Below are 24,152 nucleotides of genomic sequence, written 5' to 3'. Positions count from 1 at the left end.
TAAAATGCTTTGATCAAGACCCAAGAAACTACAAGGTTAAATGTCGCACTTTTTTTCGAAAATGTGAAGCTAAAAAAAATGTCAAGACAGGCGTGGAGACACCAGCCCAGCCCAAAATGTTCATATCTTGGTGGAGCCCGGCCCTTTAAGCCCAGCAAACTTGGGGTAATTTTTACTGGCCCGTCGACCTCGCTGAGGCCTCCGCTTCCGCCTTCCAACGCTCACCGCGCCCTCCCACCAGAGTCGCCGCCGTAGGTTCGCCCCCGCGCAGGGAGCTCGGAGACTCGCCGCGGTGGAGGCCAGAAGGAAGGAGATGAGGGCCGTGGTGCAGCGCGTCCTCTCGGCCAGCGTCGAAGTGACCACTTCATCTTCAACTCGCCACATCGCTGTAATTTCCACGGAATCTGTGAAGAGGTGGGCGCTGATTGACTCTTGCTAAGGTTCGCAGGTGGAAGGGCGAGTGGTGTCTGCGATCGGCCCGGGCCTCCTCGTCCTCGTCGGTGTCCACGAGGCTGACACCGACTCCGACGCCGACTACATGTATGAACCCACCTCTCCCTCTTAATCCTCTTCCTCCGCACCCTTCCTTCATTTGTTGCTTCTATCTTATTCTTGGCGAGTGGTGTTTACCAGTCGTTTATTTCGGAGAGAAGTGGGTAACGTGTTGGTATAGCAATTGGTCAGCTGTATTGGTGGATTGAGTGATTACGCGTAATTGATTGGAAACGACTACTGTTAGCATATCAGTAAATAATGCTAGTAATATGCACGCTGCTGCTCTGTTGTTCGAATGATTCTTCTGCGAGTGTGTGCACTTGTCACCCTGGCTTTTCTGGCATTTTACCATTTCATAAGATTTTCTGTTTATACTGAAATGTTCAGCAAATATATCTTGCTGTCTTGGTGTCAGTTGTCATGCTAACACTTCCCTTCTGTAGCTGTCGGAAGGTCCTGAATATGAGGCTGTTTCCTAATGAGAAGACTGGAAAAGCATGGGATCAGAGTGTAAGTCTTGGAGTTCAGTAATTCAGATAGCAGTCAGACTGCCTGAACTTCGTTTTAGGTTTGAACTTTTGTATAAATTTGAACGGATTGTCCTCTTTGTGCAGGTTATGCAGCGAAACTTCGAAGTTCTATTAGGTAATATGAATAAACAGTGCAATTCGATATCGCTACTTCTGAGTCTGTAAACACAGCTTTAGTAGTTGATTGTATTGTTGATTAATCTTTTTCTAAGCTGTTATCATATTCAGTCAGCCAATTTACCTTATATGGAATCCTGAAGGGTAACAAGCCAGATTTCCATGTGGCTATGCCACCTGCGAAAGCAAAACCATTCTACACTTCTTTGGTTGAAAAGTTTCAGAAGTCATACACAAATGATACGGTGAAAGGTAATATGTACCATATTTCTAATACATCATGCATTTTACAAAGTTGGCCATCTTGGATGCTTAGTTATGAAATCGATGTTCTCCTACAAAAGTAGACTTGTATGGTATGCCTATTGAGATTTTGCTCATTCTAATGGATGCATGGATACTTTTCCATTTTTCTCATTATTCTTGCACCAACTGTTCTTTTATAAAATACATACTCAATATACAACCAGTTCTGTTATACTGACAAGCTGGTAGCTTGTTGCTAATAACATTGTCGGATTGTTCTGCATTTTTTTTAAATTTTCTGATACATGGCCATGAGTATAACTATTTATGGACGATATTGTTTTCGGAAAAGACAATCTTCATGCTGCTTTTGCAATCTGTTCCATGCACATTTGTTCTCATGTACCTATTTCTGACCTTGCCCCTACTTCAAATCTTCTTGGCAGATGGCATTTTTGGAGCAATGATGAAGGTCCCCCTGACTTAACATATGTTATAACTGACTTTCGTATAACATTGCACTTTCAGAATACTTGTCAATCGGAAACTTTTGCAGGTTTCTTTAGTAAATGATGGCCCTGTAACAATGCAAGTTGACTCACCCTCAGTACAAGACTCTTCTCGGTCAAGGTGAGCTCTCCTCATTAATACTACTGTAATGTTTGGGGCATATTGTTGCCGGCTAGACTGTCATGCTCATATGACTTTGACTGATCTCTTTATCTCTTCATCTTGATTAGCAATGGTGATGCTAGTTTGGTTCCAGATGGTGAAGCAGCAGTACCGAATGAGACTCGTTAAATATGCATGGCCTGTTCCTGGAGTCCCGCTCTCTTTGCCTGAGTTGGTTCTGGTCAGGATTTGAAATATATTGCTTGATTCTATGTTGAATTTCGAGGTTCTAGCAGAAGGAAGCCTCCTCTTGTTCAGTTCCTATGAGAAGTATAACTTGTCTCCCTCCACATGTTGATCGATTGAGAAATATTGGACAGTGGACACAGTTGTTTCTGTCACCATTGACCCAGTCTCAATTTAATCTAATCGACCTTAGTGTTTTGCCATCATCAGTCAGCTCCAATTCACGGACGCACTACATTTTTCTCAGACATATTTGGTGAGTCATTTTTTGTTAATTACAGCAGCGATTTCTCTCCCGGTTCTCTCCGAGCAAGTGATGCTTCCCTCCAAACAATCGTGTGTTCCGAATGGCCTCTGTCTTCTATTCCCTTGTTTGTTCCTGTGTTTTCAGTCCCGAACTCCCAATAGTATTTCTGAGGCATGACACTCTAATTCCTGTGTTTTCTGTTGTCCCGGTGTTTTCTTGTCTTGCATGAAATGAAGCCAAAAATGGATATACTAAATGCAACTGAAGTTCTACATACCAGCGGCAATAAAGCAACATGTATACCTGAAAAACGAAAAGCTTATCTTGGCTGTAATTAAACCACCAGTCATACAAAGTTGAGTTTTTACACTTCGAACTTTGAGTATCCTACTCAAGCAGAAGAAAAGCAACAGACAGACAGAAGAACGATAAAATATATCTCGCTCTTTATTCGAGAACCAATATTCTAGGATTTGTTGAGAGCTCAGGAATTTTCACATGAAACAGTTCACTTTTCTGCAGGAATCTGGGGAAAAACTCCTGCATCCTAGACGGGCCTTCATCTCCTCTCTGGCTCTCTGCTAGCTGTGCGCTTGCGCTGGGCGTCGTCACCTGCAGTCGCAAACACACAACGGCAGAGGAGCCCATATATATATCCACCATGCAAACCACCGCCTCAACGGAAGAACGAGAGCGTCTTCATCTTACCTCGCCCCGCTCTTGTCCCTGGAATCCGTCTGACCGGCGCCCGCGCCGCCGTTCGACACGGCGTGGTAGCCGATCAGCGTGGTCGACTGCGCCACCGGAGGCCGCGCCGGGGGCATCGCCCCGTTGCCATTGGCACCACGGCCTCCACCACCGGCATTGTTGTTGCCGCCGTTGTTGTAGCAGCCGCCGACGAAGCTGCCGGGCAGGACGCTGCCGTTGCTAACCCCGTGCAGCACGGGAGGCCTGGCACCATTGTAAGCCGAGACCAGCAGCATCTGCTGCTGTTGTTGCTGTTGCTGCAGCACTGTCGTGCCGCAGCAGCAGGAGGCGCACTGGTCGGCCCGGCGCCGGAGCGCGGCGTTCTCGGCGCGGAGCACGGCGTTCTCGCGGCGGAGGCAGGAGACCTCACGGTAGCAACCCTCGGAAGGGTCCCGCTCACGCCACCGGGCCTCCCACGTCAGCGTCTCGGCGGCGCGCCTCCGGGCCTCCTCCGTGGCGTTGGCCTTGATGAGCTTGGTGAGGTTGGCCACGCCGAAGACGAGGTGCAGCGCCCGGAAGTCGTTCATCCGGTTCGCCGGGAAGTAGGCGGCCAGCTCGCAGTTGGGCTCGCACTTGCGCCGCTGGTGCTTGCACACCGCGCACGCCCCGCTGCCTCCGTTGCCGATGCCGGCGACGCCATTGCCGTTCAGGCCGCCGGTCATGTCGGTCCGCACGGTGCAGTGAAGAAGAAAGGGGAGAGAGATGCGTGTGTACGCATGTACACGTATATATGCACAACTCGCAAAGATAGTAAGGTGGAAGTAGGGTCTACGGCTTTGTAGGTTGCTCACAGGAAGATTTCGCCGAAGGAATAGGGGCCATGGAAACTTCCACTGATACACTGTTCTGTATATACATAGCATGCAAGCGGCAGATACAATCAGAACAAGTAATAAGTATCCATTCCTCAGATCATGCATTATGTGTCTCATGCATGGTGTAATACATGTACCCCTACCACGTGTGCTTATCTTCTATGCAATACAATAATGCATGGCTGCAGCCGGCACCTGAATAGAGAACGCATCAGCAGACAAAAAACTGAAACGTGCACTTTTAAATATCTTCTTCAGAAAATGGAGATGCATGCCATCTTCACTTGTACAGCAAAACATTATTATTAGTCGTTTACTAACCCACAGTTCACAGATGTGTTCAGCAAAATTATTAGGATTAAGCGAAACCATTTACTTCTGACTAGATATCAATCTTTCACAATGGATCACTAGAAATAGTAAGTACGTAGGAAATTCAGCTAATAGTCTGTTGCAGTCAGCAGAGTCGCTCATGCTTGTCTACTTGACGTGTTAACGAGCCGAAGGAAAAATGCATCCATCTTTATATCTTGCTCTGGGGTTACTTGCACAGAAGTAACCAGATTTTTTCCTTACAGTGTATTATTTCAGCGTGTCTAATGGATCAATCACCATAAAATTTGATCCAACTCACCGAAACAATGGGCATGTCAAATAGAATCATGGAAATGCGACACAAGAATTAGGAAACCGATTAGCCAATTTCAGGTGCCGTGCGCATCATCTTGGCAACACCAACATCCTGTTTTTCCTGACCAAAGTTGAACTGATATATCAAGCTGGTGTTGCTGCCTTGCCGCTTTCTCCTCCACTGACACCTTTGAAGTTCAATATTCCAGAAAGGCCTCGTCCTTTGGCTAGGCGCTCAAGTTCACCCAGCTTGAGTTTAAGATCTTCCAAGTCTTTAGCTAACCTCTCTTCTCTTTGTCTCAATTCCTAAGCATAAATTAAGAACATTAAGCTAAAGAAACATTATCATAGACTGGGGTGGAGAACAAATAAACACACATGTGTTCCCAAACCAATGTATACAATTAGCTTGCCACGAAGAATTAACTTAATATTAATAAACTGGTGTACGGCAAACTACTCAAAATAATTACTCCCTCCGGCCGGAATTACTTGTCGAAATATTACATGTATCTAGACGCTTTTTAAACATAGATACATACATATTTGGACAAATTTGAGACAAGTAATATGGATCGGAGGGAGTATTATTTTACAAGAATTCCTAGAGAATATAATAAAACCGGCAATTTGAATTCACCATTCTTAATTAGCATAATTCTGAATGTACTCATTTCTGCTCAGCTTCAGCAATATAGATCTGGTCTTACAAAGACAACACCTTTGAGCATATGCTGAAATCTATAACGTGGGTATTTGCGCTTATCTTATCAACCGCATCATTTTTCAACTTGGAGCATTCCACTCATTACAAATCAATTCATGAACAATACAAAGGTTATAAGCCTGAGTTTTTTTGCCTCAAAAAGGCAAAAAATAAGAAGAATGTACATGAGTGCCAGATTAATTTTGTTGTAAATAGAACGAACACCCTATTGTAATCACTAGTACTTTAGCATGTTGGGTTAATCCCTAGCCTTCCTAAATCCATGAAAAATTCTCTTCTCACATGCAAAGGTTCAATAGGAAAGAGGTATTTACATAGTTCCGCACGTTTCCAAAAGAGAGGCATTCAAAATAGTAGCCACATGGTTGCATAAAATCCTCTGCCTTATTTCTATATTTCAGCATGTCCATTCCATGTACCAATTTTGGCATAAACCAGGGTTATGTGTCCATAGTAACAAAACCTCTACAAACTATCACCTAACATAATACATTAGGAATGGATCATAAGATAGCTTCCTGTCAGGCAAATTAAATTTGGGCGTCTGAATGAAGGGGTTTGTTCGAGATTTAGTTCAACAAATGCCCCCTTACAGAAATCCAGTGTCCTTGAGAGCCAAGACACTAGGGACATCTTAATCTCTCTGTATATATCAAATTGTGCGTGCTATTAACTTTCTTAACACAATCGTGCAAGGGCGACCTTGAGTATAAATTTTGATTTCTATATCTACAAATAGGGGCTAATATATAACATTTCCAGATGTGCAGTGTTTCTCAAGAAAATAATAATAATGGTTATAGGATTGAATAGAGACTGGCATGCATGGACATGTTAGCAAAGCATAGTACATTAACCTGATTTCAGAAAACGAAGGAAAGATTCCAAAGTAAGACAGTTAGACAGCATAGACAAATGGCATAAAATGAAATGATTATTCAGTGCTACCTCAAGTTCCTGTTTACGAGCTTCCTCCTTTCTAGCCTCTGACCTTGCACTTCTTTGCACCTCAAAAATTAAAGCTGCGACAGCAACCTACAACCAAAAATATTAGGCTGTCATTATTAGGTGAAACTTCTTATTTTCACGGAACACAGCAGGGTACATACAGTCAGCCTACGGTTTAGAAAATACCGAAAAGATGAAGCCTTCTCCAATGAGATCTGTAGCAGCTTGTACTGCTTTCTGCTCATCTAAAGGCCTGATCTCCACATTTGTTGCATGACCATAAATGCGCCTCTGTATCCTTGTGGTGATACGATGGTTTACCTGCAATTCATTATAAGGGATTATCAGTTCACTATTTTTCAAGTTTCGAGAACTAAGAAGGAAAGGGGTCGGCCCATCAGGATTCAGTCAGCTACAAGAAAATACATACGAAGACCTAGGAGTGTAATTACCCCAAGATCATTTACTCTAGTAAGTAGTAAATACGAATAGCTACCTAAACACATGACCCTAAGGCAGATTAATATCTCATTGAGGTTCACTGTCCTGCATTTCTAAGGTTCAAGTCATACCTAGCTTGTCCTCTAAGTCGACCTGGCAGACATCAAACCTATCATAAAGCGATCTCCGGTTGGTCTGTAAATAAAACTCTGAATAAACTGATCAAGTAAGCCTGATGAATAGGCATACGATTCAAGTTCTTTCCGAAACGCCCTTACAGAACTTTGCTTTCCTAAGTCACATTGGGATGGAACGAGAAACCGCTCAAGAGATCAACCATCGATCAACTTCCAAAATAAACCATTACCCCCAAAAACTTCCAGACCAAAGGAAATATTTAATGAACTTACCAACTATAGATCAATCAACCTACATTCAGAATAGTCCGTCACAATTTCTTCCGAAATTCCGAGCATCCGCAGTGAGTCAACCACTGCAAAATGCTTGTCCAACAATACGGACATGTTTCAACCTGAACCATGGAATTGGAAATGCTCCACCCACATAAGTGTCTTCTGGCGTCAGACAAATGCTAATACATCCGACTCCAAACCGCAAACCTAAGCAGATCCCCTTCCCACGGACCAATTAGGAGTAATTTCGATCATTAAGCTTCGTTCTGTGGCGTTCCTGCCCTCGAAAGGAGACACGAGAAGATCAAGGGAACCCAACCTGAGCGATACTGACGATGAAGTCGCGGAACTTGGGGTGGACGGCGGCCTGGCTCTTGAGGCGGCTGGCGATGGGCTTGGATAGCGTCCGCAGCAACAGCGTCCCCAGCTTCGCCACCGGCAGCGCCATTGGCAGCGGCGGCGGTCTTTGGCCTCCTCCTCCGCCCTTCCTCCTCCTCGAATGGTGGGCGCGGGTCGTAGGAGGCCTGGGCGATCCGGGGATGGGGAGGAGAGTTGGGGACTCGGGGGAAATTCGATTCGATTCGATGGAGCGAGGAACCTGAGAAACAGAACGGATGGGAAAGTGGACTATCGTTTTAGGGATTTTCGCGTTTTGACTAATCCATATCGGCCCATTTTAAACGTGTTATTCAAAGTGTGTTCCTTGTCAACCAAGCCTGCACAAACTAAATTAGTACTCACGGGGAATTTTTTAGGCATCGATGGTACTTGTACTTCATCTTGTGTAATCGTGTTCTCTACAAATGATAAACTTTGGAAGATATTTTTTTCCGGATTTTTATTGGAAGATAGTTATTGGACAAATACTTTGCTGAACTCAAGCATATGCCCCATACAGGCCCGGGTGGACGGGAGTGACAGACTGTTCGACCGAACAGGGCCCCAAATTACTGCGGTACGATGCTAGGCTGCAGCCCATTAGTCATTAACAAGCTCGTTTATGGAGGCCGGGCGCTTGCATGACTCCAGCGTCGCGTTCACCTCTCCTCGTCCCACCGTGCGGGACGGCTGCACGCGATCTAACCCAATCGATCTGTCAGGCTGAGCGCTTCGCCTCTCCTCGTCTCACCGCGCGGGACGGCTGCACGCGATCTAACCCAATCGATCTGTCAGGCCAAGCGCTGACAGCAAGCAATCAGCAACATGCCTGGTTAGCAATTTGGGAGGATCTACTTTGGGTACCCAATTGAAATCTGCTTGCTGTTTGATGCTTACTCTTGTTCGCGCTGTTGTTTATCAATATGCCTTTAATTTTTTTTATGCATCTTTTGTATCTAATGTTTCAATAATTCAAGGTCTGAGTCATAGTCATGTCTTTTAGAAAGCATGAATCTAATGCCCAAAAACGTAAGAAAAGACAAAGGGAACAAGATTTAATTCAAATGCTCCCTCTGTCCCATATTAAGTGACTCAAATTTGCACAAATATGAATGTTTCTATACCTAAAAATCCTCTAGATACATGTAATATTTTGGCACTTAATATGGGATAGAAGGAGTAAACATCATGCAACCATAAATGCAAACAAAGATGATTTTAATATATCCAATTGTTATGTGTGATATCATTTTTTTGATAGCTGTATAATAACACTATTATAACACATTAGTTCTATTTTTCTAGTGAGGTAGGAGGTCCCGTTTACGGTTTCGCACAGGGCCTCCGATTTTGCCAGCCCGGCCATGGCTCCGTATATGTATCAGAGGCATGTGGAGCCAGAATCGTATATGTATTACCCGCAAAAAAAATAAAAATTGTACGTGTATTGATGAAACACGCAACAGCATATCCCAAAGCTAGTTGACTTGATTAGTAGAGGATGCTTGTTGACATACTCTGTGCGTCATCCCTGATGAGAATTACACCTCCATGAACTTATCCTCCAAGAAAACGCACAAATCTGAAACCTTTATCTTTTAGGCGTTGCAACTCTGAACACAAGTCTGTTCTGGCCTTTCGAAAAGGACTAAGGTAGCTTAAATTCTGAATCGAGGTTCTCGTGGCTTGCTAGGCGTTTCATGTTCTACTCACCTTAAATATGAACCAAACAATACCTTACACCCCATTGGCCAACCAAACAATATGCAACTCATGTGGTTTTCTTCCCCTGGAGTCTTGTAATTTCGGCCTTCTTAGGCTTGTAGCTGCTCCGCAGGAGCGGGTGGTTTCAAGCTTGGATGTTCTCGAAAATTCTAAATAACCTGCTAGACATTTTCTCAATTTTTCCTGGTAGTCCAAGCTTCCACACACAACTACATGAGTACGCAAAGAGTCCTGGCCTAGTACAATATCAAGAAAAAAAACTCACCAAATATTGCCAAGATCCCTAACTCCTCTCTGTCTAGGAACGAGCTCCAGGGCAACCACGGGCACACCGCCAGTGGAGCTCGGTAATCGACAACGACAATCACCACTTCAGGTTCCTGAAAGATATCCCACATGGAACCATGTCGATGACGCGTCAACGATGATCCTCCTGACTACCGTAGTACATTTGCCACTTGTCTCCTAAAAAAGTTGGAGTTTTGCAATGAGATGAGTTGCTTGGGACGATAATGTTGGAGTTGCTCACAAGTTGGTTGACTTGGATTAAGCCTCAATTATTCTTTCGATTCTATGGGACTAATATTATCGAGAATACTATACTTCTTACTCATGTTTTTCAAGGTACATGTTTTTTGGGAGGTTGCAGTCTATTTGATGGTTATCGGTAATGTTCATCTCCCACAAAATCCCTAATTTTAGTTGATGCACACACTTGGTAATATTCATTCTAGATGTTATTTGGAATCTCTAATTGCTTGCAAGGGAAGGTCTAGGGTGTTATTTAGAAGGAAAAAAATGTTTTCCTCCAAAACAAATTAGAACATCCAAGTTTACTGAAATGCCCCTCCAAACTTTCATAATGGCCACATCAACCGCTACATGGTAGATTAGAACTCTAAAACATAATTTGGACTAGAAGTGTTCGCACTGCAAAATTTAGGACGTTGAATGCATAATTTAAAAGTTTATGGATTAAACTGTTCTCACCCACCGAATTTATGAAATCCTGGTGTGCTTCCCTCTTAAGATAAAGCCAACGTTTGCTTAAGAAAAGAAGAAGATAAAGCCAGCTAAGTTTATTTGACTGGTATAAATTAGTGTTTGTTTGTCCAGATCAATAAGGTGGATTAGAAGTAGATAAAAAGAATAGAAGTGTCAAATATGCCGGTTAAGTTATTCTGGAGTTTTATGGGTTATTTTTTTAGACGACTGTAGTGTGTTACTTTAATCGGGGATTCTACGTGGGGCACGTGCCCAGCCATGTCTTATGGGCCGATTGTTCGAATCTCACGATCGCCCCCAGGTCTCCCCGATCCGCTTTTGTCTCGTCCTCATCTTCTTTCCCGATTTCTCCTCCGCTCTCTCTATTCTGCCTCTCACCCGATCAAATCTTTCTCTCACCCTAACCCTGTCCCTGTCCGGCGGCCTCTCCTCTCTCACCTCCACTGCTCGGTGTGTGCGGCGGCTCGCTCGTCGGCCGTCACGTCGGCGTGTGCGGCGGCGGCGGCTCGTGCGGCGACAGCGGCGGCGGCGTGCGGGTGAGGAGGCGGCGGTCCGTGCATCGGCGGCTCGCTCGTCGGCGTGGGAAGCGGAGGCAGCGCGCGTGTGGAGGCAGCGGCCGTGTAGAGGCGCGCGATGGAGAAGCGGCGGTGGCGGCTCGCTCATCAGTGTGTGCGGTGGCGGCTGGTTCATCGGATGATACCTCGATGACGCGTGTATGGAGTTCCCCAGGATTGATGCTTGCTGTGTGCTTTCCAAATTTCATGTTGCTTTTTGGAAGACCGATCCTTTGTAAGCTGCTGTTTGGAGGTGTTGGTGTGTCGCTGCTGTTGAGTCTAGCAGTGTGGTTTCAGTCAGGTGGTATTCGGAAGTTGCTGGTTCAGTTGTTGGCTGAAGAGTCTTGCCCGAAACTTTTCTGTTGGAGCTCCAGTGGCCGGTGAACATGGTATTCAATGTCGATGTTCTCTGATCACAACTTTAATACTGTCAAAATATTACATGTATTTAGACTTATTTTACTATATAGATAAGTCTATTTTAAACAAATTTGAGTCACTTAATATGAAACGGAGTCAGTAATATGCTGGGTAAATAATATGGTAAGTGTGCACAACTAACCTGGCAACTGCCTGTTAATAAAATGGCAAGTGTGCATTGGCCGAATTTTGTGAGAAATGTTAATTATATGGTGCGGTTAATAATCTGGCAAATAGACAGAGTTAAACTGGCAACTAGGTATAGTTAAATCGGCAAGTAGGCATAAATAAATGTGTTCAAGTTTGGAGAAGTCGTCAAATAGGCACAATTAACCTGGTAAGTACACACACTTAATGTGGCAAGTACAAATAATTAATTTAACCTGATAAGTAGGTGTGGATAAACCCGTAACTATGCCTAGATAAGCTTGTAATAAGTAGGCATGTACAACCGGGCAAATAGACATAATTAATCTGGCAAGTAGACACAGTTAACATGGTAATTAAGCACAATTAATCTGGCAAGTAAGTGTAGATAACCCGGTAGGTAGGCATATTTAACTTGACAAGTAGATAGAGTTAACCTGGCAAGTAAGCATGATTAATGTTGCAGTTAGGCACAATTAATCTGGTAAGTAGACGTGGACAAATTGACAAGTAGGCATTGTTAACCTGACAATTATATGTACTTAACCTGGCAAGTAGACACAACCTGATAATTAGGCACATTTAATCTGACAAGTAGATATGGATAGCCTGGTACGTAGGCATAGGTAACCTGTAGATAGAGTTAAACTGGCAAGTAGTGGCAGACCCAGGATTTGGCCATGACCGAGACTAAATTTTAGTGACAAAAAATTGTAACTACGAAGTATCGAGATGCATGAGTACAGAAAATTACAATCACTCTCACTTGATCTCTATGCTAGCCTATACAAGGAATCTACACGGGTACAAGGTAAGGCCAATCTGCCTTTCCATATACCCAATCACTCTCTCTATCAGATGCTAATACTAGCCCTTGTTAATTTGGATAAAAGTCTAGGACTGCTAGATCCTAACATTTTTTTAGTGATATATTAATGGGATTATAGGTGATAGTTGAGCCATGACCAGGGCTACAGCCCAGGTAGTCCTGGGTGTAGGTCCGTCCCTGATGGCTAGTAGGCACGTTAGGCACATTTAATCTGGCAAGTAGGTGTGGATAATCCGGTAAGTAGACGTAGACAAATTGATAAGTAGGCATAGTTAACCTGACAAGTATATGCACTTAACCTGGCAAGTAGACATAGTTAAACTGGCAATTAGACACATTTAATCTGGCAAGTAGGTGTGGATATAACCCAGTACGTAGGCCAGCATAGTTAATCTGACAAGTAGATATAGTTAACTTGGCAAGTAAGCATGATTGACCAGGCAGTTAGGGCGTTAGGCAGAATTGATCTGGCAAGTAGGTGTGGATAACATGATAAGTAGGAGCGGACAAATTGACAAGTTGGCATAGTTTATGTGGCAAGCAGACACTGTTAACCCGACAATTAGGTGTGGCCGGTACATATGACTGGATACACTGCCAAATACTTATTGATAAATTTACAAGTAGACACAACCAAACTGTCAGGCAAGTTTAGATAAACCGACGAATAGACATAGGTAATGGACAAGTAACTTGGTGATACGTGAAAGTGACGCTACATTTTTTAGCAACGTATCAAAATAAACACTAGATGCTCACTTCCATAAATAAAAAAGGGCCAAGTGAAGTACAGCCAAAAGCAACGGGAGGTTGCAAAAATTCGAAATCAAATGTTGTTGCTTGGGCCTTATCTGGGCCGGTTGCTTCCTTGCCGTGGCTGGGGCGTCGTAGGAGCTGGCCCACGGCAGTACGTGGTACGTGGTCTGGCGGAGAGGCGCTACGAAGGCTAGCGGGGCGTTCGCGTGGCTGCCGATCATTTTGTGGGGCACGCCGCTGCGTAGTCCACTCCTACTTTAATTGAGTTTTGATATATGATTAACTATTAACCCTAGGCTAATTCATGGAGTGTTTGACACGTATCATTAAACCACTAGCTAATCTGCTACACATTAATCTTGAACCTAAGAGGGTCTCGGTGTCAACTAGCAACTGCACATCCTGCCTTTTCTCCCTTAATTGCCCTGTTCCTGACCACATAAACCCTTTTATGAAATTACTAACCAACAACACCAGATGTACTCCGTTTATTTGAAATTATTTGTTACTGGTTGCATTTTTGTTTAGTATGATGTTGACCGTAGTTCGTACCAATATAAATGGTACTAATTGGAGGGCTAAATTGGAGCTCAAATACGCGCACTCTAAAATACAATTTGTGTTTAATTCTAGCAAGTATCAGCGGTGGGTTAATCCTGTTGAATCGAAAAATGTTGTATTATCAATTGAGTTCATCTTGCTATGTTCCGTCAAAAATAGTTCATCTTGCTATGAAATTTGATTTTTTTTGTGAGATGAATACGCGCATGCTGGCTAACTAGAGGCTTTAACACCATACCACCAAATGACTGATATTTGTATATAATGAAAGAGTTCTTTTAAAGTGCAAGTTACCTAGAAAACTCGTACTCCCTTCGATTCATATTAATTGTCGAAATATTACATGTATCATGTTTTTTAGGCATAGATACATCCATATTTGGGCAATGTTGAGACAATTAATATGGATTGGAGGGAGTAATATATTATTGGCATGTTAAATAATACTCCCTCCTTTTCACAAAAAATGACGCCCACGCTTTTCGAGGTCGAATTTTGACCAACGATTAGACCAATTGTATGTAGATTATATGTTACAAATTTTATATCGTTTGGAAGGTTTTTGAAATACGAATCCAATGATATAATTTTTGCAACACATAAACCACGAATCGTTAGTTTAATTGTTGGTCAAAGTAAAATCTTAAAATGCGTGCGTGCCATTCTTTGTGAAATGGAGGGAGTAGCTCACATTACATTGATTCTTAGAACTGCAGCTAACTTTGCTGACATTAATATTCTCCTTGTTTAGAAATTTTTTTCTTGTTTCAATGCTAGCTTGAAGCAGTCATTCCTTTGCCTAATTTTGTAGTGTACACGGCTCAAACTTTGTGTATCACAGAAATTATATCATTGTATTTGTATTCAAATAATGTGTAGTTGTGTGCCACAAATATTACATCATTATGTTTGTAATTGTACTGGAAAAAGTTTTCATGGTATAATTTTTATGCAACATAATATACATATTAATTGATGGTAAAGTAAAATTTTATTCACACCCGTTAGTATGGGATGGATTGAATAGCTCTTTTAAAGATAAATATATCACGTAGCAGAGTACGCAGCAGCTGTATTGGTAAAAAAAAGAGAGTACGTAGCAGCTGTAGACTAAGTGATCTAGTACTGCCTAGGGCTAGCTAAGTCTAATTCCATGAGTGAGCTTTTGAGCCTTTAATTAAAAGTGCTAAGTAGCAGTCGGTGCTTATGTACACAGCTCAAAGTTGATATGGCCAACCCCAAGGAGTTCCAGTGGAACACTTGCCCGGAGTACCTTATATATGTAACAACAATGACTAGCTAGAGTCCATCCAATTGTTTTTCCATGTATGTACATACATATATCTATATATGTAGTTATGTACAATATAGAGTATGAGTTATATATTCTTAGAAAAAATATCGAGTTAGGGTTTGATGCAAAACCATCTCTCTTAGCCATATATACACTCTTACATAATGTCTACATAATTAAGTTGAATAACTAAAAGTTGTGTATTACTTGCATATTATAATCCTTAGTATATGTATTATGCTCATTACCCTTTTACTATCCTTCATCCCAAATTAGCGGGAATGCGCAATATATTTCTTATCATTTCTTAATTAGGATGCTCTCATTATTGATCTTATGTGCCTTTCCCTAAAATGTGTATATTATTATGCAATGTTTGTGGTTATGGTTTAGTTTTCTAGTATTTTCTAAGTTCACAAATTTTCAGGACTAAAAACTGTTTGGGGGAGGGAGTTTCAAATCTATGGTAGTTTTATCTTTAAGAGACTTGGTTCATATATTGAATAACATGTGCATTATACGTGTACATTTGTGCTGTCATATATGCTAAGGGCCAAGCAAAGCTGACTCTGCTTTTCGAACAACAATATATCCTGAACAAACTAATGGAAACATCTCCAGACAAGATATCCTGTTTAAGGACACCTTCCATTACAACAAAACTGCACTAAGCTCAGCATGCAGACAAATGTGCAATAAAGTTAAGTAGCACTAGCCAATATGTGGTGTGGATGTGCACCACTAGGAATTATTAATCAAAGAAAATTTCTGGAAGGAAGGCATGCAAAACCAGTGGCCGTCTCCTGTCAATTGGATAACCACCTCCCCTAATTGTTGTTAAGTTATTGGGCACCCCATTGCTATGTTGCAAGCTCCCCTTTTAGCTTGCTTGAACCTTAGAGACTATGACATTTGGACAAGCACAACAACATAGAAACTTAAATCTTGTTGATTATTAGGGGCAAAGATCCTCCTTTATGCATATGTGCCACTATGGCTAGAAATAACAATAGCATATGTTAAAACAGGATCAAGCTATAGCTTGCTAGCTGCACTAAAAAGGTACTAATTAAATTGGTTTGTGCAATAATGGGGTTGTAAAGTGGCTGGTATGGCTTTCTTTTCTTAAGGACAAATTAAAGCCGTAAACTAAAGAGCAGAACTACTCTTTGATCAATGTCCGTACTTTTTTCCCTGAAAGAAGAACATATGGTTATCTTTTTTTCCCCTGAAAGATCAATGGTTCTTTTGGAGTTTGGAATATGCATGTTACGCATGTATGTATGGATCTCTTGCCACCTTTTTTTTTCCCTTTTTTGCATTGCTTCAGTTCTTTTTCTTACATCTACTGGCTTGGCATCAAATAAGATTAAGCTCCACTAGTTACTCCCAGCTTTTCATGGCTCAAATTCCATCAAGTGTAACTAAGTAACAAAGGCCATGTATATGCTACCAAGACAAGAAATGACGGTTGAGTAAACTAATTGAAATCAAATCAATGCATGCCTTCTTCTGGTTCTTTCTGAAGTTGCATGCATGCATGGTTCTTGGCTTCTTGCCATTGTAGGGCTCACATGCCTACACAGCTTCGGAGATGAACACTAGTGTAGTCATCATCGATCTCTCCAGGGCTACATGAATACATGATCAACATCCTGCAGGCTCAGATCCACCCATGTATCGACGACGAGCAGAGTGCTTGCATGCCGACGCCCAAGAAGTCCCTAGTCTCCTCCCTCCCGACGGCGTCCTTCAGGCCGCCGCCATGGCGCGCCGCCCCGAAAACGTCATACCCGGTGTTGGCCGCCGTCAGCTCGCTCATTGCGCTGGAGCCGTTATTAGCACTGTGGTGACTTGCGCCGAACAGAGTTGTCTCCTCCACCGGCGCCCGCGTGGACTTGACCGGCTCAAATAATCCTTCAACGAGCGGCATCGAAGTGTTCGACGTGACGGCGCCGATCTGGGCCGCCTTCTGCAGCAGCGCCGTCGCGGACATGTCCGTAGGCGCCGTGGCGGGCTTGGCGTGATGCTGGCCGCTGAACACGGACGGCGCCGGCGCACTGTCCGCTTCTCTAGACGAGTTGGTCGTCGTCAGCTCGCTGGCGTTCGACGACGAGAGCTGCTTGCCTCCGCCATTCCCGTACAGCCAGTTGAGCTGCGCCATGTCGAACTGCGCGCCCCCGGAGCTCGGCGCGAAGACATCCGCGTACATCTGCTGCGACGGCACTGGCATCGGCATTGCCATCGGTGCGCCAGCAGCAATGTTTTGGCCCAAGCCCAAGGAGGACGGCAGCGCGCTGCTTCCCCACAGCGAGAGCGCGCCGTGCCCTGGCATCTGCCCCGGCGCCGGGGGGACAAGCATCATGTTGGGCCTGACATTCAGCGGCCCGGCCGCCGATCCGCCGAACAGGTAGCTCGGCCCACCCCCGCCGCATATCGCCGGCGCGTTGCCGGACGCGGCGGCGGTCTGCTGCAGCCGGGCGGTCTCCTCGGCGAGCGCGTCGCAGAAGGCGCGGTGGGTGATGAAGCTGTCCCTGCGGGAGAAGAGCGTGCCGCAGTCGCAGCGGTACTCCCTCGTCCCGCAGGTCTTGGCGTGCGCCTTCCAGTCGGACTGCACGGCGTACTTCTTGGCGCACTTGTCGCACTTCCACTTCTTCTCGCCGTGCTTGCGGCAGAAGTGCTTCTTGATCCCCGTCAGGTCGCCCAGCGCTCTGGACGGGTTGTGGTGCACGCACCCCTTTTCCGGGCACACGTACACCCGCTTCCTCGGCTGGTCTTTTCCCCTCTGCCGCAGCTTCCAGGGAAGGTTGTGCCCGCGCCGGTGCAGCTGCAGGTTCTGGTCCCGCTGGAACCCCTTGCCGCAGATCTCGCACACGAACCGGTTCGTCGCCATCAGCGTCCTCGGCGACAGCGCGATCACCTCCGCCTCTGGGTCTGCAAAGATCGATCGATCACCCAGTTAGAATTTGGGGCGAACAGCAGGGGATTGATCAATTCAACTTAGAACTGACTAGGAATTACTGCTAGCTGATTATAAGACTTGCCTGGAGTGCCGGGGAGGTTGCGCTTCTTCTTGGCGGGAGGAGGGGGAGGGTGTTCTTGATCCTGAGACGACGTCTGCTGCTGATGCAGCTGCTGGTTGGTGAGAGGAGCGAAAGGGCTGGACATGGCTTCACCACTCGCCATTAATGTCTCTTGTTGTGTAGCTAGCTTTGATGGTCTTGTTTTGGGATATAATTGTTCTTGATCCTTCCTGCTTATTGGGCTAAGCTGCTGCTACTAGCTCTCTCTTGGTTTGGAGACAAAAGGGCAACTTTTGTTCTTAGCTGTGGGTCATTACTCAAGCAATCTAGCTATAGTGGCAAGCGACGATACCGGCCGGCAGCCGGTGGATAAATATAGAGTCGGAAGAAGGGGTCGGAGTAGCAGAACTAGTTAGTGAGACGGAGACTATAGAGAGAAAGAGCAGAGTGTGGTGGTTCGAGAGAGAAGGGGGTGGATTATAATATTTGGAATGGTAAAAAGGTGAAAGTTGAAAGGGGCGTGCAATGCATGATGACACATATGATGAGGAGAAAGATAGAAGGAAAGGGAATCATCAAAGGGTGGTAAAAAGCTGTGGCTTGGTGCTTTTGCATTTGGCATGATTAGCCCATAATGTGCTGCTCTTCTAACCTTTGCAAAAGAAGTATGCTGCCTCTGCTCTGCGCACAACTCTGCCATGCATGGTCGTCTACTCTGACCTGGACCCACATGCATGCACATAGACCTTGCAAATTTTATATTTTTTTAGATAACTGCATTTTTTTTGTTCATAATTTTTTGCGAAAACTAGATCAATCCCTCAACTCTTTATGGTTTTAAACTTCACCTAATATTGTATAGCTAGATATGGTCCTAGTGGTGGTCTGTTCAGTCAAACCTGGTTTTGACTTGGCGTGGGAGCTAGAAGCTGGTTTTCCTAGCCACGTCAACTCATGATGTGCCAATCTAGAGGACCTCTGGCGATCTCAACCAATCACCTCCCTTCTCACTACCATTCGTTTCTGTATGAATAAATTTAGTAAAATTGGTTACGTGCATCATTTGATGCATAGGCCGGTGAGTTCAACATCTTTTTCGAAAAAAAAAGCAGTATTTGGTGACTCTCCCGCAGAGGACTTTACCCTTAGCTATTGTCACCGGAATACCTAAGATCTAAATCGCAACATCAAGAGAGGTCACGAAACCACCTTCTAGTTGTCTTGTCAATTCAAAACCATATTTGGCCGGACCACCGGTATGACGAAATCTACACGGTCTTAACAATTGATGGGTAAAATTTACACAAAAAAAGTTGAAACATACACTTTCTAATAAATAGTAAGGGACGAAAACTAGAAACGCAAGTGTGACCGCGGAATCAGAAGCATGTTTTTGATACGATCCCATATATATTGGTTTCCAGCCACTTAGTAAGCTATACATTTTCAAACCAGCATTTCGTATTGTGAGGACAATTCAATCAATTACTCTCTCCATTCCAAAATATGAGGAATTTCATAAACACATCCTACTCATGAAAAAAATATGGAACATGAGAACATATAAACTAAAAAAATGAACAAAATTAAGATTCGTGAGTAGAAAAAAAAAACACTAACAGTTGCAGAATTTCGGGTGGACCGGCTGGAAAGAAACGTAAGAGTTCAATTAATTTCTAACAAACGCCCAATCTTGTGACCATCGTAGATCTAGCATACCAGATAATGAAGTTAGCAAGACTGCTGCAAAACAAAAACAAAATGACAGCGCAAGACTATACTACAGCTATAGTGCTAGTATCCATTTAAAAGTTCCGCTGAAAACATAGGTCAAAATCTAGTTACGTGCTGCTAGCTAGCTCCCCTCGGATGCCTTCGGTCCTCCGGCTGCGCGCACGTACGAGGCAAAAGCATGGATCCGCCGGGGCCAAATTACAAGGCAATGGCTGGCAATCTAGCTATAGCTACGTACACAAAAATCACTCGCTTAATTAGGAAGTTTTTTTTTAATTAAACGCCCCTGATCACAAGATCTCACGCACTGGCACACGTACTGTACACGCTCAACCGATCGATCCATTGATTTATTTGTTCGAAACGATACGTCGATCGATTATATATAATAACAATGCGAGTAAGCAGTGCTTGGCTAACTGAGCTGGTCGTGCGACTCGTCCTGCGCTACGTACGTAGCTTTGGTTGGGCTTTGGGACGCGGCGGGCACGTGCGCATGCAGAAGCGGACGGGGAGGTAGGCGACGGCCGAAACGACACGAAATGGAATATCTGCCCGGCGGACCTGCTGCTCGCACACATCTCTGTCTCCCTGCAAAGATCTATCGGTACGTACTGAGATGCGGAGGAGTAGCAACTTTGAATTGCCCCGATATCTATCCTGGTTTCTTTCTTGGCAGATCTTCGCATGTGGTACTCCTTTTGAATTGGTCACGTACGAATCGATCCGGCCGTGTGAATCTTGGCCGTCAAAATGAAACGAAAATCCATCATGTCTCGTGCACTAATTGGCTGTCTTGGTTATTACTGCTGGTTCTCATGCAGGAAAAGTACGTAGGCATGCGTGTACGTACGTATACGTACTGCAACAAAATTAACACGTCCACACGTATGCGTTACTAGCATGCAAAGAAGAGAAAAAAAATTAGTATCAACCATCGTCGGAGATGTCGTAATACCAACGATAACGATGCATGTTTACCACTGTCAAGGCAACTTATTTGTACGCATGTGACAGTGCAAGTCCTCGTGGACGGACCTCAAATCCAAACACGTCTGCATGCAGGTGCCATCATGCAAACATGCATGTGCATTACTAGATGTATATATCCACGCATAAGATTACAAAAAATGCGTCATTTAGAATGACTACCGGATGGCCGGATGGATGATGCTTGCCGCTGGTCTAGTCAAGGGATTCAAACATTAACTCTTTGACATATCGTCATGCATGCATGCACATACCTAACAAACCTGCATGCAAGCTGCCCAGTCCGTCAGTCGATCACACATGCACGATCGAAGGGACCGGCTTTGTCTCACTTTAGATTCCCCTTCCATAACATTGTCAGCTGAGATTATTAGCTAGCTAGATTATGATCGGCCACCAAGATACCAACCCCCTGTTTTAAAATCTCTGAGACTCTTGAGACTGATAGCGATTCCTAGCTTGTACTTTACGTAGTAGTTGGACACAGAGATTAGGTTTATGAAAATTAACCCCAAGTATATTGCAGTAGTAATTAATTAAGTGCATGGACTGTCGTGTCTCACTTGTCACATGCACGGTGGTGTATGCATGCATGGTGGAAAAATGCGACATGAAAAAAAAGGGAAATAGAAAAACTATCCGAAATCAAAATCCATATGTTCGCACGCAGTGAACACGTTTCTTTTCCTGCAAATCTTTTTCGTGAATCAAAATCATGCAAAAGAAAGAACACGTTATACGGTCGGCTCGGTCTTTTATTCGAAAGATGAGCTGTTCATGATTTTGCTTTGCTAGCTAGCCCAGTCAAAAAAAGCAACCGATCCCACGTTGATTTTAACACCGACGCATGGGTTCATATAGTAAATTAGTAAATTTGTTGTTAACTGAAAGTGTCAATGTCAGTAGGCATCAGTCATTCACCCAGCGGCAACGTGCCCGATTAAACTTTGCCGAATCCCCCGAAACCCAAAGCGATCGGCAGCATGCATCCAGCAATTAGCAGGGCAAGATCGCATCAAGCAGATAGATACAGCTGCAAGTGCAAGGATCAATCAGTCAGAATATCATCTCACACAGGCCGGCTACTATACAGTAGCAGGTGAATATTTGGAAGTGTGGGAAGGGCGTCAGCTTGCGAGCTGACTTTTATTCCAAGGCTTTTGCGGAGGTAGGCCCCCACGACGGGGGGTGATAATGAGCCTTTCCGGCCTGCTGCTTTGGGGGGTTCGTTTAATTTAGTGGTAAGCCCTTGGACTCTAGCGTATGAACTCTTGCAAGCACCAGGATATTCTCCCTAGGGAGGGGCTCCACTGCGCTACTCCAATGCATGGCTCTGGCTTTGTAAAGAAACACGAGATTCCTTTCCAAAGTCCACAGAGAAATTTCGCCTTTTCATGGGACCCTGCCGTCGACTCGATCTGCCCTTTGTGTGTGAGCTTGCGTGGTTCTTTGGGAAGGGAAAACTAACGGGGAGAGGTTTGGGAAAAAGAGAGGCCTTGTCACCATGGGTATGTTTGCTTCCTTGGATTGACCTTGGACAACGGTGATGGTCTAGGGTGCTAGCTAGACTCCGGAGAGGTGGTGTTTTCTTTTGTTCTAGCAAGCTACAGTACGTCCGCAAAGCTACCAAGGGATCACATTTTGATAGAGAATGAGGAGCAGTTTTATTTTCAGTTACATCTTATACGTTTAAAGGAAAACTAGTTAATTGGCATACTGTTAGAGCACCCTGCCCACGTTGTGAACAAATGCTGGTGCTAGCTAGCTCATGCCGGTCCAAATCTCAAGACTAGGATCGGCCGAGTGAGCACATGAATTGACAGGAGTATTACCTTTTTACCTCTTTTCTCTTTACTCTTGTATTAGATAGCTATTTATTAGGAGACGGAGAAATAACTATTTTTAGATTCAGTGGATAAGAAAATTTTCATTAGATGACTATGACTGTCGATTGAGAAATAACTATTTCTTAGACGACTGAGAAATAGACACTCCTATTAGATATATATGCCTAAATATCATCAAAGGGTATCTTTGCAGGGAATTAGTTATAGAAATGTCGTCTAAGAACTAAGAGCATTTTCATTTCTGCTCCATCAATCCAGCATCAACAGAGGTGTGCTTCACACTCCTTCATAGTATGATATATGAAGATTAAGGAGAAAAAAAGTTATACTTCAATGCTCATTATACAAGTTAGGCTGTGCTCATTCCTGTGTCTTTCTCAGCTTCCTAACAAACATAAATGACTATGCTGCCTAGATCGGTCCACTGGCACCCCAATTTCTCTTCTTTGATAAATCCATGAGTGAATTTCGTTTTTGACCCCCAATTTACACTTTCTTGACAGCTTTGACCTCACTAAGTGAGATTTCCGTTTTTTGACCCCACGAGAAAAGTATGTTTTCGGTCCCTCAACTCTTCAAATCAGACACATTTGGTCCCCGTCTTGCTCGAAGTGTTTTCAGCGCCAGCTTGGAGTGGTTTTGCCATTACTTTTGCCACGTCAGATTGAACCATATGGGTCTGACCCCTGGGACCCTCCCGTCGAACTGATTTAATTCATCTTTCCTTTTCAAATGGCATATCCACTGATCCGAACTTGTACTCCCTCCATCTCATATTAAGTGACTTTCTATTTCATGTATCTAAACGCTTTTTAGACATAAATACATCCATATTTTGACAAAATTTAAGTCACTTAATATGGAACTGAGGGAGTAGATACATACACAAGATAGAACGACCCTTTGGATCCAGATCAACAAGCACATACACGGGGACATTCAAACAATCCATGAGTTTGTGCAAGAAAGCTCGTGTCGTGAAATCTGGTTGCCTATTGCCGCCGGTGATGACCGCACGACTAAAGTGATTGCGGAATTTCTCCGGCGAAAAATCTTCAAAAATATCATTCCTTCGAACTACTCCCTCCTCCGATCCTAAATTCTTGTTGCAGTTTTACTTCAAAGTTTAAATTTGAACTAAAACCGTGACAAGAATTTAAGACCGGCGGGAGTAGTATACCAGGATGAACTTGACGTCTCCGCCAAATGCGAGGTAATCTTAGACATGTCTTCCGGTATGCAGCCGCCTCCCCTACCAAAGGCCCTGCAGTCTATCTCTATGCCATTTCTCCCTGTGAATATAAGTGGCCCAATGATCATGCCCCTATACGGTCAACCACGGTGAGGGATGTCCTCGTGCAAACGTGTTTTTTTATAACTCTCGTGCAATCCAGCCGGCACTACTACAAAACAGTGCATATGTGACGGGGCTACCCCGCCCGTCGCGTGCTCGCCCGTCACGGATGATCTCTTATCAGTGACGAACACGTCACGCCTGTCACTCATGACTCCTCATCACTCACGGGCGAGCAGGGCCTGCCACTGATGACCACTCATCAGTAACGGGCACGGGAGGCCCGTCACTAATGGTTCGATGTGAAAAATAGTAAAATTCACATAAACACACATCAGTGGCGGTCTTTTAATCTAGGCCCGTCACTGATGACTCATGGAG

The 24,152-nt window shown here is 44.1% G+C and overlaps 4 protein-coding genes across 4 annotated transcripts; 1 reads left to right on the top strand and 3 right to left on the bottom strand.

Annotated features, from left to right (window-relative positions):
• The first annotated feature begins 189 nt into the window (after window positions 1-189).
• LOC100832436 (D-aminoacyl-tRNA deacylase) lies at window positions 190-2,510 on the top strand. The gene is made up of 8 exons (XM_003566236.3): window positions 190-355; window positions 449-540; window positions 939-1,005; window positions 1,110-1,140; window positions 1,254-1,394; window positions 1,835-1,860; window positions 1,945-2,018; window positions 2,129-2,510. Exons 1-8 carry the CDS (start codon window positions 314-316, stop codon window positions 2,187-2,189), a joined length of 534 nt encoding a protein of 177 aa, XP_003566284.1. The 5' UTR covers window positions 190-313; the 3' UTR covers window positions 2,190-2,510.
• Window positions 2,511-2,554: 44 nt separating this feature from the next.
• Window positions 2,555-3,941, bottom strand: LOC100825498 (LOB domain-containing protein 7). The gene is made up of 2 exons (XM_024458622.1): window positions 3,202-3,941; window positions 2,555-3,105 (listed from the first exon to the last, which is right to left on the bottom strand). The coding sequence occupies exons 1-2, from the start codon at window positions 3,900-3,902 to the stop codon at window positions 3,102-3,104; spliced, it is 705 nt and encodes a 234-aa protein (XP_024314390.1). The 5' UTR covers window positions 3,903-3,941; the 3' UTR covers window positions 2,555-3,101.
• A 606-nt stretch (window positions 3,942-4,547) lies between these two features.
• LOC100830003 (OPA3-like protein) lies at window positions 4,548-7,869 on the bottom strand. Its single transcript, XM_003566233.4, has 4 exons — window positions 7,534-7,869; window positions 6,547-6,681; window positions 6,361-6,447; window positions 4,548-4,991 (listed from the first exon to the last, which is right to left on the bottom strand). The coding sequence occupies exons 1-4, from the start codon at window positions 7,660-7,662 to the stop codon at window positions 4,830-4,832; spliced, it is 513 nt and encodes a 170-aa protein (XP_003566281.1). The 5' UTR covers window positions 7,663-7,869; the 3' UTR covers window positions 4,548-4,829.
• An 8,298-nt stretch (window positions 7,870-16,167) lies between these two features.
• Window positions 16,168-18,348, bottom strand: LOC100828183 (zinc finger protein NUTCRACKER). Its single transcript, XM_014898438.2, has 2 exons — window positions 17,928-18,348; window positions 16,168-17,817 (listed from the first exon to the last, which is right to left on the bottom strand). The coding sequence occupies exons 1-2, from the start codon at window positions 18,067-18,069 to the stop codon at window positions 16,547-16,549; spliced, it is 1,413 nt and encodes a 470-aa protein (XP_014753924.1). The 5' UTR covers window positions 18,070-18,348; the 3' UTR covers window positions 16,168-16,546.
• Between the last annotated feature and the right edge of the window lie 5,804 nt (window positions 18,349-24,152).

The sequence above is a fragment of the Brachypodium distachyon genome, chromosome 2 (genome assembly GCF_000005505.3).
Source record: "Brachypodium distachyon strain Bd21 chromosome 2, Brachypodium_distachyon_v3.0, whole genome shotgun sequence".
Lineage (NCBI taxonomy): Eukaryota > Viridiplantae > Streptophyta > Magnoliopsida > Poales > Poaceae > Brachypodium > Brachypodium distachyon.
This window is presented reverse-complemented; position numbering and strand designations above follow the sequence as displayed.